Here is a 15681-nt window from a genome sequence, read left to right as displayed (position 1 = left end):
ATGCCTTTATAATGTATGGGAGGGGGTACTTTATAGACACACACATTATTATTGCTATAATTATTAATATTACATTATTACTATTTTATTATTACTATTTATATTAATTGTATTTAATAATAGTACTGTTATTGTTATCATCGGTATCATTTTCGTTGTTATTTGAATTGGTAATTTGCATCACCATTGCTCGAAGTATAAAGTATTTCTCCAAATCTGGGACAAAGTATGAGCGAATAAGGTCCAGGGTTATCAGATAAAAATATAACTGTAAAATGTGGAAATGTGATGCTATGTCACTGTCTGTGCCTTCTAGCCCGTGACTCACGCTCTTATTGCCGAACACGATGAGCACAAGGAAGAGGCAGTGAGAGATACGGGAAGACAATGATGGAAGGAGGAGAAGGAGGCGGTATGGCAGGAAAAACCAGCTGGAGAGGTGTGCTCACCTCCCAGAGGTTGGAAGCAGCCAGCAGCTCACTTGTACCTGATGCCAGCACTCGAGCGCTACCATCCCGCCAGCCTGCTGAGGGGTGATTCCTGTGTACCTCCGAGTACCCTTCCAGTGAGAACTTGGTAGCAGCGGCACTTCCGGGACCCACGGCATGGGACCCCTGCACTGCGGCACTGCGGGCCTGCTGCTCATCCTGGGTGAGTGACGCACTGCTAGTGCACAGCACCATGGCTCTTCCGTGAACACCAGTGCATGCATGCCAACAGACCCAGTGCAGACCGGAGATTCCCAATTTTTCAGCCCAAAAATGTCTTTAGATAAGCTGTCTCCTGCCTAAAAGTGCTTCTGCTTCAATATGTCAATGAGGAACATATGTACCCTTATTTCTTTTCAAAATGTCCTGACTTTCCGGTTGATACGTGTTGGCATGTATATCAGTGCAGTAAATGGGCAGGTAGCAGACTACGCAGTTTCAGTAAATGGAAACTGCTGGGCCTAGATAGACTGAAGGATGTAGGGAGAAGTCAAGCTTATATCACATTCAGAGTTCTGCACAAGAATACGAACTGGGTGAAGGAGAATGGCTGAGATATCTCCAGTTGGAGCATGCCCTTAAGAACTACCTTCACGAAGGGACAACCTTACCGGAAGCAATTCCTCTAGAAGACAGACTACTGACAGACCCTTTGACTTACAGAGACATTTCAAGTATATACAAGAAAATCCTTAATAACTCATCTGATCCTTTAGGGGCATTGGGAGTCCACTGGGAAAATGACCTGGGGCAATTAGACGATGAAGAATGGACAGAAACTATACAGGGACCGAGGGAGGTAGCAATTCGTGCCAGTTTCGACTGATTCAACTAAAGATCCTACACAGGGTATATTACCCCCGAACCACACAACATCGTATATGACGCACCGAAAATGATCAATATCACAGAAGATGGGGGCAGGAGCGATCCTTCTTTCTTTTGTTGTGGGACTGCCCAGTGCTACAAACATATTGGCAAAGTATTGGGAAAATAATGGCGGAAGTGGTGGGGATGGAGTTCCCAACTGACCCAAAATGGTTCGTTCCTGTTAATGACATCGAGTGAAGGGACATGGGCCGCATACATGAAACTGTGACTGGCGTTGGTCGCAGTGATCGCCAAACGCAACATAGCTAAACACAAGGGGGGCAATTGCCCTCCCCCCCCCCCCCCCCCCCCCCCCAGAGTGACAGACGGGATCACTGATCTTGACTGATGTCAGCAAGCAGAACATATGATTTACCTAAACAGAGGGTGCTCAAAGAAGAGGAAAATATTCTGGGGGCCCTGGCGAACATATCGGGGCATATAGTGGGGAGGGCAAGGGGGGCCTATGAACGAAGCTTCTGTGTATTTGTCTATTTGAAAACGCTAAGGTGGGCCATTGTACAACTTGTAAATTTGATTCAATAGTATGTAACTGAAATGTTGATTACTGGGCACGATCAATAAAAAGAATGTTTAAAAAAGACAGGCACTGTCAGGCACTGAGTTCTGCACTTCTGTAATTTTAGCGGGAGGGTACCGGCTCTCTTCAGCGCTGCTCCAATGCTTTTGATTGAAGAGTACCAGCACCTCTGAGTAGCAAACAGGTACAATGGGACATAGAGAACCTACATTTCAAGCATTGGTCAGCGCAGGCGCGTGGGGATGCAGAAGTCGGTGAAGTGAAACAGTTCTCATGTGTATTTTTCATCATTCCAGAGGATTGCTACCCAGTGCAGGCACAGATTTTGTGTTGAATTTGGAGATCCCTGTACAGTCAGGTCAGCTGAGGTCTTGCAGGGAAATTGGATCGCTTTTCTTCTGACACATGCAGGGCATATAGCTCTGTTTTGTGATTGTTGTCGCCTCTGAATTGATGTTTTATGGAGGCCAATGTATGCTGCCATGCTGTAATGTACACTTGATATCACTACTGCCTGCAGTACTAATCGGTAGTATTCAAGTACTTGGAAAGGGCAGATTTTTGATAAAGCAAATACAGGGAAATTGGCAGATTTCACAGTGGCTGAAATTTGTGGGTCAAAAGATGGCGAAGCGTTGTAAAGAGCACTCAGATTCCGTACTTTCAGCATATCAGATTATTGCCATATTAATATCATATTTTGTATAATCCTCCAGAATGTGCACTTCTGCTAGTGTTAGAGTCTGACTCTCTTACTTGAAACTCTAATATAGGATGTAATGTGTGGTCCTGTTACTATAAGGATGTGACAAACACACATTCTGTGATGAGTATTCTGCTGCCTCCAATTCTAATGCTATCACAATAAATATTCTATTAGTGCATTATATTACTATGATATGTTACTCTAAGAATTATATTATTAGAAGAATCTGTAATAAATGGGATCCTGCAATCCCTTTATAAAAACGCATCTCAAATTTCCTTATTACAATTGACTGGTGATGGACTTAGTCGCCTGTAATAAAGAAACTACTTATTTGCGCAATTGTAGTAATTCATTACAGTTAAGTTCTGACATCACAATGTCTGGTGCATGAACCAGCAGCGAAGGTGAAAGGCAGGACGTAGAGCATAATTAAAGCTGTAGTTTAAAATATTGCAAGTCCTCTTGGAATTTCATGTCCTTATAAAGGAATTCGACCTTCAGCCTCGTCCCTCTTTATGGTCATGGAACTCCTCAGTGAATTGCAATAGGTGTATAAAGTATGGCGGGGATACTTTATTCCATCGGCAATACCATCAGTAGCAGTAGTTCTGAAAGTAATCATATTGCTGCTACTAGTTCTTCAACTGCTAACAATAGTGAGAGCAGTGATATTACTACTGGTACCCCTTGAAACACAACTATTTGTGCGAGTACTATCACTAATGGTCTTACTAACGCTACCTCTACTTCATGTCTGGCTAGATGTGTGGGTTTTGTTGGGTATCGAGGCGATTATTTAGGATAAAGATAATTACTTTTTAGTGTAAATAAGATATTGTTTGTAATTGTATCAGACTCATACGCAGTCTAAGATAGCAGATTTTTATTCCGTGTCACTTCCTCTTCACCTTCCTCAATCTTTGGTCGATATTAAGCTTAATTGAATCAGGAATTTTGTGAAATTATCTGGGACCAAGGCACCTTCTTTCTGTGTCATCAGTGGCTGCTCTTGGTAGCACTCATCATTCGCTCATGAGAGTCGAGCACCCTTTCTCTTTGTCCCTCAGTCTCCCCCTCTTCCCATTTCGTCTTTACCCAATCGGTTCATTTATGTGCTTATTTTGTACTTTGCGCTGTATTCAAGATGGGCTTGGTGATAGCCATCAACAGACTGTAGCCAATCAATAAATGTTTTACATTTTCAAAAGCAGTTTTTCTAAAGAAAAGCTGCAAAGTGTAAATGATTCAATGCATACCATAATGTAGTGTCTTCAAATAATTTGTGAAGTGGATGCAAAGAGGTGTTGCAAAAAAAAGACCCACGTCTGGGCATACCCTGCCAACTTAGGGCAAACAAAGAAAACACAAGGAGATGATAGACGGAGCGCTGAAACTTTTCAGACACTCACCCCCAGTCTCAGATTTGGGTTGAATCCATCATCATTCTTTAGCTCACTTTGCCACCTCAGTTCAGACCCAGCTATATGCAAATCAGTCTTGACCCTGTGCCTCATGGGAACAGTCCAGCCCAAACTGCCAAGCCAGGTCTTCCCTGAACCGTAAACAAGCATCCATGAAAAGTTATGCGCTCCGTCCATCATCTCGTTGTGTTTGCTTTGTTCGCCCTAAGTTGGCAGGGTATAACCAGACGTGGGTCCCTTGCTCACTTTGCCACTGGATTCATGCTAGCCTGGCTGATGAAGGGTGTTACCCAGAAACTGGTCCCAGGATGCTTGTTTCCGGGTCAGGAAAGACCTGGCTTGGCAGTTCGGGCTGGACTGTTCCCATGAGACACAGGGTCAAGACTGATTTGCGTATAGCTGGGTCTGAACTGAGGTGGCAAAGTGAGCTAAAGAATGATGATGGATTCAACCCAGATCTGTAACTGGGGGTGAGTGTCTAAAAAGATTCAGTGCTACGTCCATCATCTCCTTGTGTTTGCTTGAGTCCTTCTTTTTTTTGTTCTTTTCATTTTTTTGTTCCTCTTTCTTTCCTTTTTTCTTTATTTGCTTCTTTCTCTCCTTTCATTCATTCTTTTCTTCTTACTTTTCTTTCTCTTTCATTCCTCTTTCTCGCTTTGCTTCTTTCTTTCCTTCTCTCCTTTTTCTTCCTGTCTTTCCTTTTTCTTTCTTCCTTTTTTACTTTTTCTTTCGTCTTTCTTTACTTCTTTTCTCTTTCCCGTTTTCTTCCTCCTTTCTTTCCTCCTTCCTCTTTCTTTCCTTCCTTTCCTCCTATCCGCTTTCTTCCGTTCATTAGTTCTTCCCTTCTTTCTTATTTTCTTCTTTCTTTCCTTTTATATTTCCCTCTTTCCTCTTCTCTCTTTCTTTCTTTCTTTCTTTCTTTCTTTCTTTCTTTCTTTCTTTCTTTCTTTCTTTCCTTCCTTTTTTCTTTCTTTCTTGCCTTCCTCTTCTTTCTTATTTTGTTTATTTGTTTGTTTCTTTATTTCATTTTTTCACAAAGGCAAGAGACTGGCAGCCAATGCCAGACCAATTGGCTTTTTTAAGTCTGTGGTGGCCAAGACTTTTGATTTTACTAAAATTGTGTGTATAACATAGTTATCTACAGGGGTTTTCAACCAGACTTTGTCCATTAGTCTGTGGTTCTGTCATTCAGATATTTCTTCCAATCACTCCTGCGTACATTTAGGTTCAACGTGTCAGCCAACTTCGGTCATTGGCTGACTTTGCTATGAGTTACGGCTTGCTTCCCTTTCACAAGGAGCACATCAACACACAAAGTAGTTCCCTTCAGTGCCAGGGAGTATTATGTCGATGTGTGCATTTTTGATACAAAGGCATCATTTTTGCCTTTAGCCATAGTTTTTGGTAAGATTAATGAGGGCCCAGCAGCTTCCCAAACAATAAAGTTTTGCAAAATCCATGATATAGCAAACCAAGTATTGCCAAAAGGCTGTCAGACAGCGCTAGACCTACTGGCTTTGTCAATGCTTGTTTTCCTGAAGGCAGGTAAGTCACCCTTTTGATTCTGGCGTTTGTCTACAACCTTGTTGTCCATTGCTACTGTGGTCATACGTGGGCAGATCAGATATAGTGCATTAAGTGTGTGTTTCTTTTACGCCACACGTGCATTTGTTTACATTCATTTTACTTTGGGGAGAAGATGTAGCCTTAGGGCTAGAGCGGTCGACCTCTAAGCTCGGGAACCGGGTTCGAGTCTCAGCATGGGCGTTCAACATCCTGTGATTCTGAGCAAATCACTCAGTCTCCCTGTGCCTAACAAAAATTAATGTGTCCATCTGTATCGAAAGTGGTGCTCATGTAAACCGCTCTTATACCTGATATATTCGGGTCGAGTTTGCGCTATATAATACTCTAAAAATAAAAAAATACAAAGTCAAAAATATGTGCATTTTTTTATTTTCGCCTCGTGCCACAATATCATCGTTATATTCATGTTATTCATGTTTTTCTAAAAGAAACATTTTTACTCCAAATGGCTAAAAATCATTCAGTTCAACTTTACAAAGTAGAATCAAATCCAATACATAACACACAATTTACTTTAAAAATGGCAATCAGGCTGATAACCTTAAATAAATAAAGTTCCTCGTACCATGAATAGGTTTAGGCTTTCTTCTTTGATATTCACCAAACAAAAGTTGTAGAGGCGAAATCAACAACCGGGTTAAATTGCACTGAATCAGATATGTGCAGTGTAATTTTGCACTGACGTGCATTTACCAGAGTGCAAAACATGACTTTACACAAAATGTGCAAAACACACTTTTACGCCGACCGACCGGTGAAAATATATTGTTATTGTACTAAATATCATTTTTGACCAAGTCAGTCAGTGAAAATGTCTGGACAAGATAGCGCAGTGAGATGAAGCTTAATCACATAACCTTAGAATCAATACAAACGATTTATAAGGACTTGTAAACTTGGGAATGCGTCAAAATCTTACGCTTACCCAGGTGAGGCGTAACGAGGAGAAATATCTTTATTTCTCCTCGTTTTTTCCTGTTTCTCCGTGCCCTTCATTCTGAAGCACACATAGAAAGAGGAAAAAGCCTCTCCAGTTTGTGTTTGTGCAGGAATTTACCCCTTCTTGCACAAAAACAATTCTACATGGAATGGAGGCACCCATGCACCATGGTGCAAGGGTGCCTGCATTGGCGTTAGGCTGCCGAAACGACCCTAGCACAGGGACAAAGAACAGGAATGCACCGTATTGGATAAATACGGTGCATTCCTGCCCTTTCCCTGTGATGAGGGCAGTGCAGCAAGGTGACTTGCTAAATGGCCATGCACCACATCTCCTATAAATATGCCCCACAGTTTCACCATGGTTGCCTTAAGTTTAGCACTTGATTAAATCACAAATGACCCCAGATGACTGCTAGTAATGCAAGTGTGAATGTAATTAAATTCATACAGCAGGATTGTTAACCCTCACTAGGGTGCCAAAGCACTTTAAAGATAAAAAAAGGCAGAACTGGATATAAACTATGAAAGGAAATAGGAAGACCCTCATGTACTTAAGTTTTGCGCAACTGCTGGTGCAACTAAAAAGATAGCATCAGAATAATGACCTTATTAAAGGCCACTATGTGCGGTGCTAAATTGTGTTGTGTCGCACAATCTCGTGTGCAAACTTTAGTAAATGAGAGCCACAGTGTACAGTTGGTACCAGCAGACTTTTTTTATATTCCTCCTATCTTACGTTTGTCACCAGACAAACACAGGCTTACAGATGTCATACATCTGCCAACTCAAAAAAGTGTTCTTAACAGCCTAACGAGAAATCTAATAGTTTCCAGTAATATGCAAAACAGTTAGGCAAAGTTCTAGAGTAAATTGTGATTGAGTCACATAATTTTCAGACTCAATGGTGGCTTTTCTTTAAAAGTAGATTTCAGTATTCTTGATCTTCTCTTTTTTCAAAACATCTTCTTTTATTTGTCACAGCCAACACGTTTCGTCCCGCGTGGGATTTCTTCAGGCCTTGTGTTGACATTCTACCTATGTGTCACAGTAGCTGAAATGATCTTCCCAAGGAAAAGAAGTGCAGCACACCATGGGATTGGAATCACTCTAGGTACTTTCTTAGTGGCAGCGTGAGACGCTACGTATGAGCTACATTACTTACTGGACCATTAAGGGTCTCATCCTGCAATGGATGAAATATTTATGTATCAGGCGCCACTAAAAAGTTACAAGTATTGGGTGCTGAGTCATGTATTTGGTAATAATCATGGAGTCATTCCTGTGAGGAAGGTTGAGATGACTGGTCTTCCAGACTTGTGCACCACTGTATTCTGTGGATGCAATATAATCTTGCCTCAGTCTCTTTTTGTAAATCACTAATGAGAAATCTATTAATAAAACCTTAAACAATTCTCTTGAGGAGCCAGAAAGCCAATCACTGAAGAACAGAAGGCAAGGCACTGATTCCTTGGTAAACCTTGGTTCCATCAAGTGAAGTCTTCTAACCTTGGGTATCAATTCATTAGCAGGAGGAAAATTTGGGATATCTAATATATACAGATTGCAGTTACAGCAATCAGTATAAAATAGAACATTTGAGATTTACTACTGCAGAGAGCAATACGCCATTGAAAGGTATTACAAGATCCTCCCTTACTTCAATCTTCTGTACTATAGTTTGTAAAATTATTTTACTCACATTGCCTTAGAGATCGAAAATATGAAAACAATGCAAAAACTTAGAGATCACGTGCAGCAGTGTGGTCAGTTTCAGATGAGTGAGAGAGTCTTTATTCTTGACAATTTCGTTGGGCTGAATACAACTTGTGGATTGTGAAAAAATAGTCCTTCCTCAATTGGATACCACAGGATTTTTATGTCACTTCCTGTAAAGTTACCAATCAGTTAGAGGAAGTGTGATGTCACTTTCATACTGACATCATTTGATCAAAAGATGTTTGTGAAAGATGAGGCCACTGCACAGATCCCCACATTTCTGGAGGCTGGAGTCGTCCTGGAAGACGGAATAATGGAGATATATGACGTTTTCGCCCAAGGAACCCTTTCTACATATAGTGCCTCTACACAAAGCAAATGATAGGGTCAGATGCTGCTTTCTGGCTTGACCAACAACATGCCATATAGTAGTGAGAATTACACGCACAACCAGTAGGCCCAAGTAGGCTTATCATGAGATCATTCAACAAGTAAAAAAATACAATCAAACTAAACAATGCAATAAAAATGTAGTCATCTGATGACACAACGGCCGCAGCTTGGAGGAATGTGACACACAATGACACATAGAAGGAAGAAGGCTTTCACAGTTAGCCTGTGTATTGTGTATTCTGAGTACAGCTTGGAAGTGTACTGGTATATTGACTTCAAAAGAGTTTCTGTATCACAGGATAATCACAAGGAAGGATCAGGGGAAACCTTCACTTGTCCAAAGAGAGTCAAGCTTCAATTTCTGTCTGAGACACCTTAGGCCTACACAGGGTCTAAAAAAAAATCAGTGCAGCATAGACAAAACTTCAACAGATTGATTGAAATGATTTGCTGTCCCTCATAAAGCAAAGTCTTTACAGGATTTTGCATCTATTATATCATTTAATCTTCACCAATTTCGAGAACCTTGTGAAGTTTTTAAAAGCACTTTCTCAGGTTGGCAAAAAACCAGCTTCACACATTTCGCACACCTAGTACACGTACAGTGCACATTGTGTGCCCAGATCAACGCATTTGTTTATGCCTAGATACGTCATTATATTGAGTCATACTCTTCCTCGTCAGAGTTCTCTCAAACGGTGTTAATCTCTCCCCGCACAGGCATGACCATAAGCAGATATCAAAAAATAAAAATAACTCTCCCCACATGGGGGGGGCGGAGCTTAGCTCGCAGCGAAGATGGCTGCTTGAGCCCGGAGCTCCGGCGAGCAATACTCACGATCCTGCAATTATCTGGCCCCAAGCGCCACACGACTAATCCCCACTTATGGCCGCAGCGCTGTGCACGACGCGCACCCAACAGGCGGGATTTGGAGCCCGGATTGAGCCGCAGGCTAGCAGCGGAGACAAGCGACTCCGGCGGTGGGCTGGGCCGAAGATCCCCGGCCTCGAGTGCATGCGCGGACGGCCTTGCATCAGCGTGCGTGTGGCCGGACGTGCAAGGAGAAGGCGTCCCGAAGCTGATGGCCGACGCTCCTAGCGCTGAGAGGAGACACCCTGAGACGGGCACTGCGGCAGAGAGTCCTGGCGGGTGTGCGGGTGCAGAGGGGCTCACAGCTGGATCGTGTAGCGGGGGCCCTCCTGGGAGCTCCCGTGACTACCACCTGGAGTGCTGCTGATAGCGGACCCGCTGCCCCGAAGGCCTGGAGGTACACGCGGCCTGAGGGCAGACTTAGGAGGTGAGCGAGCGGCAGGGGGCGGACCCGAAGCGAGGAGCTCCTGGCTACTGCCCCTGCGGTGGGGCAGACGAGCGGCTTGACTGCTGATCGGTGGTGGACGCGGGCGGGCTGCCTGGTGCTCAAGGGTGGCGCGGAGCAGCTGCTCCTTTGACATTGCCCCTGACTTGGATTGGGTAGCTGGAAAATAAGAGCAACATACCGAAGGGGAGGCTGGATGAGCTGCGTTGTTGCGGCTGAGGAGAGGGCGCACGTGGCGTGAACTGGCGGCCGGTGCCGCGGTGGCCCAGCCGTGGTCCCTGCTGGCAGCAGGGGTACGGAGCGAGTGAGGCGTTGGAGTGGCGACATCTCCCTGCGCGGAACCCAGGTTTTGTGCACTGGCCTTAAGTGGAGTGTGGAGACTTGCCGGAGCAGCGCTAAGAAGAGTGAGGCGGCGTAGTGTGCTGAGGCTGGGAGACTGGGCCTCCACGGTAACGGAGGTGACCGAAGACGGCGAGGAAGTCGCGATGGCTGGTGCCGGCCACGGTGGGGCAATTCCGATCGGAGACAGAGAAGTTGGGCCCCATTGAGAGGTGCGAAGCACAGGTGGGCAAGTTTAGCGCACTCTGGGGGACCGAGCCACGCTGCCCCGCGGCGCCGTGACCCAAGATGGGCAAGACTGATAAATCTCAGTCCAAGTTGACTTTTGAGCAGAGGCGCCCCAGAGCCCAGACGCCGCTGGAGGGGGCGGCGGTGGGTACATCCGTCCCTCCGGAGGAAGAGCAAGACATTCGGGGACTGCTGCTGTCTATGGAAAGAGGATTGCAGAGTGGCATTACATCCCTCGGTGCCAAGATAGACGCCCTATCAAATAGGATGGATCGCATGGGGGAGCGCATAGACAAGCACGTGGAGCGCCTGGACCAGTCCGACAGATGCCTCTCGGAAGTGGAGGGAGCTCAGACGTCCCTGGATGTAGACCAGAGGATACTCGAGTGCATGATGCAGGTCCCACAAGACAAAACGGAGGACCTAGAGGCGCGTACACGTCGGTGCAATTTGCGCATCACAGGCCTGCCGGAGACGACGTCGACGGGCAGAATGGAGTGCTTTGTAGAATCGCTACTGATCAAGCTGCTGGGTAAGGAGGTGTTTTTGGGGATGTTCGTGGTGGAGAGAGCACACAGGACCCTGGGCCCCAGGCCCCCACCGGGAGCGCCGCCTCGGCCAATTATTGCAAAGCTGTTGAACTACCGGGACAGGGACGCTGCCCTGAGGGTGGCCCACGAAAAGAAAACTTTGGTATACGAGGGGTCGACTATATCACTGTTCCCGGACTTCACAGCCAGAGTACAGGAGGCTAGACGTCAGTTCGCCCCAGCCAAAAGACAGCTCCGGGAGTTAGGCTTGGATTACGCGATGCTGTATCCGGCTAAGTAGCGTGTCAACAGACAGGGTAAATGACACATTTTTCTGGACCCTAAGACATTGCAGAAGGCGCTGAAGGACTGGAATAAGGAGCAGAGACGGAGTCCAGAGACGCAGTTGCAGGAGGACGCAAGGGATGGCGGACTGGACGACCAGGACTGACCCCGGAGGGCGGGCAAGGCTGGGTCACATTTCTTGACTCCAGAGCAGCGTTGAGTATGTGTTTTTGTGTGGGTCTGAAGGGATATGGTATGCTGTGAGCGTGCAGAGAGGAGTCCCGTATACATCTTGCCTCCAGTGGTGTGGTCCCAGACAGGAGTTCCCGGAGGGGGTCTGGCTAGTTACGCCCGACCACGGTGCACATTGCCTGAGGGGTTTAAAGATACTGTGTTTCTACAATGGGGTGTGCGCGGGAGCCTTCGGGTTATCAGGACCCGAGGAATGCTGCAGAGCTGTGGCCTTACATGATCAAGGTATAGCGTACGGGCAGATATTAGCTTGCCGGGCCGGGTGGTCGCCGTTAGGTACTAGGTGCTTACACACTAGAGTGTGGGTACTGAGCGACCTCCGCCCGCGAGAGCATTTCACAACTTTGAGGGGGTTAATTTGTTGGGGGTAGGGAGGCGGGAGGTTTCGGGCGTCCCTATATGGGAATCTGCAAGGCCAAGTTGGGGTGGGTCTGCTGTGGGTGGAGGGAGGGTGGGGTTTCCTTTTGCAAAGTTTTGAGGTTTTACTGTCGGTATGCACTGAACTGTACACTTTTGAGCACCTGCTTCTTGCGACATAGAGTTGTGGGCGATTTGCGTTACAGAATGAATGGTAACCTCGAATTGCACGGGCACGCCAGGACGCCTTGGCACTCTCAGAGTTCTGACTTGGAATGTCAGGGGCTTGAATGATCACCGAAAGCTCCGTAAAGTTATGCACTACCTTAGGAGGCATGAAATAGACATAGCTTTCCTACAGGAAACGCATCTTCCCAATCATAGTCCTATGCTGCGTACCAGGGGGCTCTGCGAGACTGCGCATGCGGCGGGTTTCACGACTCACTCTAGAGGGGTATTGACCTGGCTCAACCCTAGGGCGGATTATAGAATGCAATCACTAGCTACGGACAGCGCAGGCAGGTTTGGGCTAACGCGTTTTCAGGGCAGTGGTTTGGATTTATTGCTGGTTAACTGTTATGGACCGAACTTTGATTGTCCAGAATTCTACACTGCACTGGCGGGAACGGTTAGGGACCATGGGGCGCGGCATGTGCTGTGGGGAGGAGACTTCAATGTGGTTTTGAACCCAGGGAGGGATAGATCTGTTGGCCCGGCAAGGGCGCAGTCGGCAGCAGCGAAAGCGATATCGCGGGAAATGCTTTGCTTAGGTCTTGAGGATGTGTGGAGAACTCTTCATCCTGAACAGGGGGGCTTCACACACTATTCGGCTTACCACAGCTTGCACACACGTATAGATTACTGGCTAGCATCGTTGACTCTCCTCCCGCTGGTGCGAGCGTGTAAGGTGTTGCCGCGCACGCTCTCTGACCACTCTCCGGTGCTGTTGCTGTTGACCGCGCCCAGAAAGACTGTTCTGCCATTTCTGTGGCGCTTCCCCCCATACTCGCTGCTGGACCCCCTTTTTAAGGAGGAACTGGCGGAGGCTATTGAGCTGTTCTTTGGTACCAATCTGGGCTCCGTTGACAGCTTCCGGACTATCTGGGAGACCTTCAAGGTCTATATCAGAGGAGTGGCAATGGCCAAACACTCGGGGGTGTTGCGTGACATCAGGCAGCGACTGACGACGCTGGAGCGTAAGCTGGGGTACCTGGAAGCTAAACAGCGCGTAGTAGAGTCGGTGGGCGCAACTGAGGAGATGAAGGTTCTCCTGGCGGAATTCCATGAGACTGCGGATGCAGAGGTACTGCACTTAGGGAAGTATGCTACAGCAAGGGTATATGGGGGGGTGATAGACCCGGATCGATACTAGCTAATATACTAAAAGCCCGTAGGCGTAGAACTGCTGTCACCCAGATTAGATCGGAGGAAGGATCACTCTTAACGGAAGAGGAGGACATAGTTGCGCGCTTTCAGTCGTACTACACTAAGTTGTATGCTTCCCAACAGACTGGTATGGAAGAAAGTATTGGGGACTACCTGGATTATATTAAGCTGCCCTTTCTTACGAACGAACACAGGGAATTTCTGGCCCTTCCTATTGAGAAGGACGAAATCCTGGAGGCACTTGCAGGCATGAAGGCGCATAGTGCCCCGGGAGCAGATGGCCTCACTGTTGCTTTTTACCGAGCCTTCATTGACCAGCTCCTCCCACACATATCGACATTGTTTGATGATATGTGCGTTAAAGGGCACATGCCGCAATCCATGCGGGAAGCTCTTCTGGTGGTGATTCCTAAACCGGGTAAGTCTCCGGAGGAATGTGTAGGAAGGTGGATATCTGACTATGGTTACCCCCAACTTTTTGCCTAGTGTCTAGCTGGTTTTTCGACTTAGTTGGCCTGAGATCCTGCCATTCAGGGTCTCAGGCTGTCTGCTCTCTCTTTAAAATGGACTCCATGTACCCTAGGTACATTCTCAATTGGTAAGGATCACCTTATTGGACCCTGTACAGTGTACCCTAGGTACCCAGGGCATAGGTGTACCCTAGGCCTCCCAGGGGCTGCAGCATGTATTATGCCACCCCTGGTCTGGCCTTCCAATCAGACACAACTGGCTGATCACTCAGCTGGGGCAAGGTCGTGTAATCACCCCTTGCTTAGATATAGTATGCCTATATCTACCCTTATATATAGACACATGTGTACCTATCAGTCACTCCTATGGCAGGCCTTAACAATCCTGGAGGCAGAGTGCTTGGTAACCTGTGAGATGGTGCTCTAGCATGAGCTGAGCCTGTCTGCAGCTTTCGGAACCATGTCCTTATAGCTGTTCTATGATATAGCCTACCATATACTCTTAAAGTGCCTTATAATCTTAAACGGTTATGGTAACTATGGTTTGGCTTTATCGAAACATATCGTGTAAGGTGTCTAACACTGTGGAATAATACCCCCATACCCTTTCTGGACATGAGGATATTATTCCCCCCTTCTAGAGGGAAAGACATGTTGAAATCATACTTTACTGTTAGCCTCTGACCAAAGCCTCAGCATCACAAAATGGATGCTGCTGCCACGACACAAGTCTGACCTCCTGCTGCTGGGAGTGATCCCAGCCAGGGAGGCCTGGACAATAGGTTTCCTGCTTGGGGAGGTGCTAGCACCTCCCCAGACAGCCTTTAGTGTATTGGGGCAGGGTGGGCTGAAAGGAATGAGACATGCCTGGGGCACACAAGGTGTTCCTTGCATAGTCCAGTTCAAACCGGCGCTGGGGCACTCCAGCCCCAGCTCTGGCGCGAAACTGGACAAAGGGAAGTGGGTGTAACCACCCCCTCCCAGGTCCCACCCATAAGGCGTGACCTAGCAGGTATCCCAGCCCCCCAGATTAGTATAAGAGTGGGAGTTGGGCCTCAAGACTTTAGATTATCCTGAACCTGCAACTTGAACAGAAACTCTGGACCTTCGACATTCTACGAAAGAAGAAGACTGAAGAATCTCCCTTGTGGCCAAGGAGTGGCTACCCTGTGCAAACAGGCACCATCAAGAGACTACCCTTTGCTTTGCTAAAGTTCTACGAGGGACCGACTGCAGAGCCCAACCAGAGCCTTGACTTCCAGACTTCTCCGATCCACATCCACAGCAGAGCTGAGATCCGTGGAGGCGACGAGAGACGTGGGACCGGCTACCTGGCAAAAGTGGCTAGTATCTTCAAGCGCAGCTTCTGAGGCACCCTCGAAGTTGTGCACCGGGGATTGAGAAGCCCCACCCCCAAGCACCATCTGCACCGAAGACCAGCCCCCCACACTCCACGAGTCCTGCGTGGGGCCCTTCTGCATTTTCCTGCTTGCCGCGTCTGTCCGGTTGCTTGCCCGCTGGCTAGTGGCCTTTGTGACGACGCATCCTGTAATCTTCACCGCTGGTTTGGCTCCTCCAGACTGGCTCCTGCTTCTTTGAAAAAGAGAAGCACCCCAGACCTTCCTGGTCTGCACCAGAAGCAAGTCCTCCGTTCTTCGTGGATTCCGCTTGCCAAGGCTTGGTGAGTCCTAGTCCAACTTCGACGCCGCCGACAGCAAGAGCCTTCGTGGGACAGCTCGCCTCCTGGTCCTGGTCGTCCTCGACGTTCCCTGGTCCTCGTGGCTGCAGCGACAAGCTTCACCTTCACCTTCACCTGCAATCTTCACGACATCACCTGGTTCCTTCCTGGTT

At 47.1% G+C, this 15681-nt stretch overlaps 1 protein-coding gene across 1 annotated transcript in view; it reads left to right on the top strand.

The window, feature by feature from the left end:
* Positions 1 to 496: 496 nt before the first annotated feature.
* The window catches only part of LOC146811582 (serine protease 27-like), a 119166-nt gene continuing 103981 nt past the window's right edge, over positions 497 to 15681 (top strand). Inside the window, exon 1 of the mRNA XM_085618559.1 lies at positions 497 to 651. Within this exon, the coding sequence (XP_085474685.1) occupies positions 606 to 651 (46 nt within the window). The 5' untranslated portion in view covers positions 497 to 605. The remainder of the gene's footprint in view (positions 652 to 15681) is intronic.

The sequence above is a fragment of the Triturus cristatus genome, chromosome 7 (genome assembly GCF_964204655.1).
Source record: "Triturus cristatus chromosome 7, aTriCri1.1, whole genome shotgun sequence".
NCBI classification, from domain to species: domain Eukaryota; kingdom Metazoa; phylum Chordata; class Amphibia; order Caudata; family Salamandridae; genus Triturus; species Triturus cristatus.
Note: the sequence above shows the minus strand (reverse complement) of the source record. Positions and strands in the feature narration are given on the sequence as shown.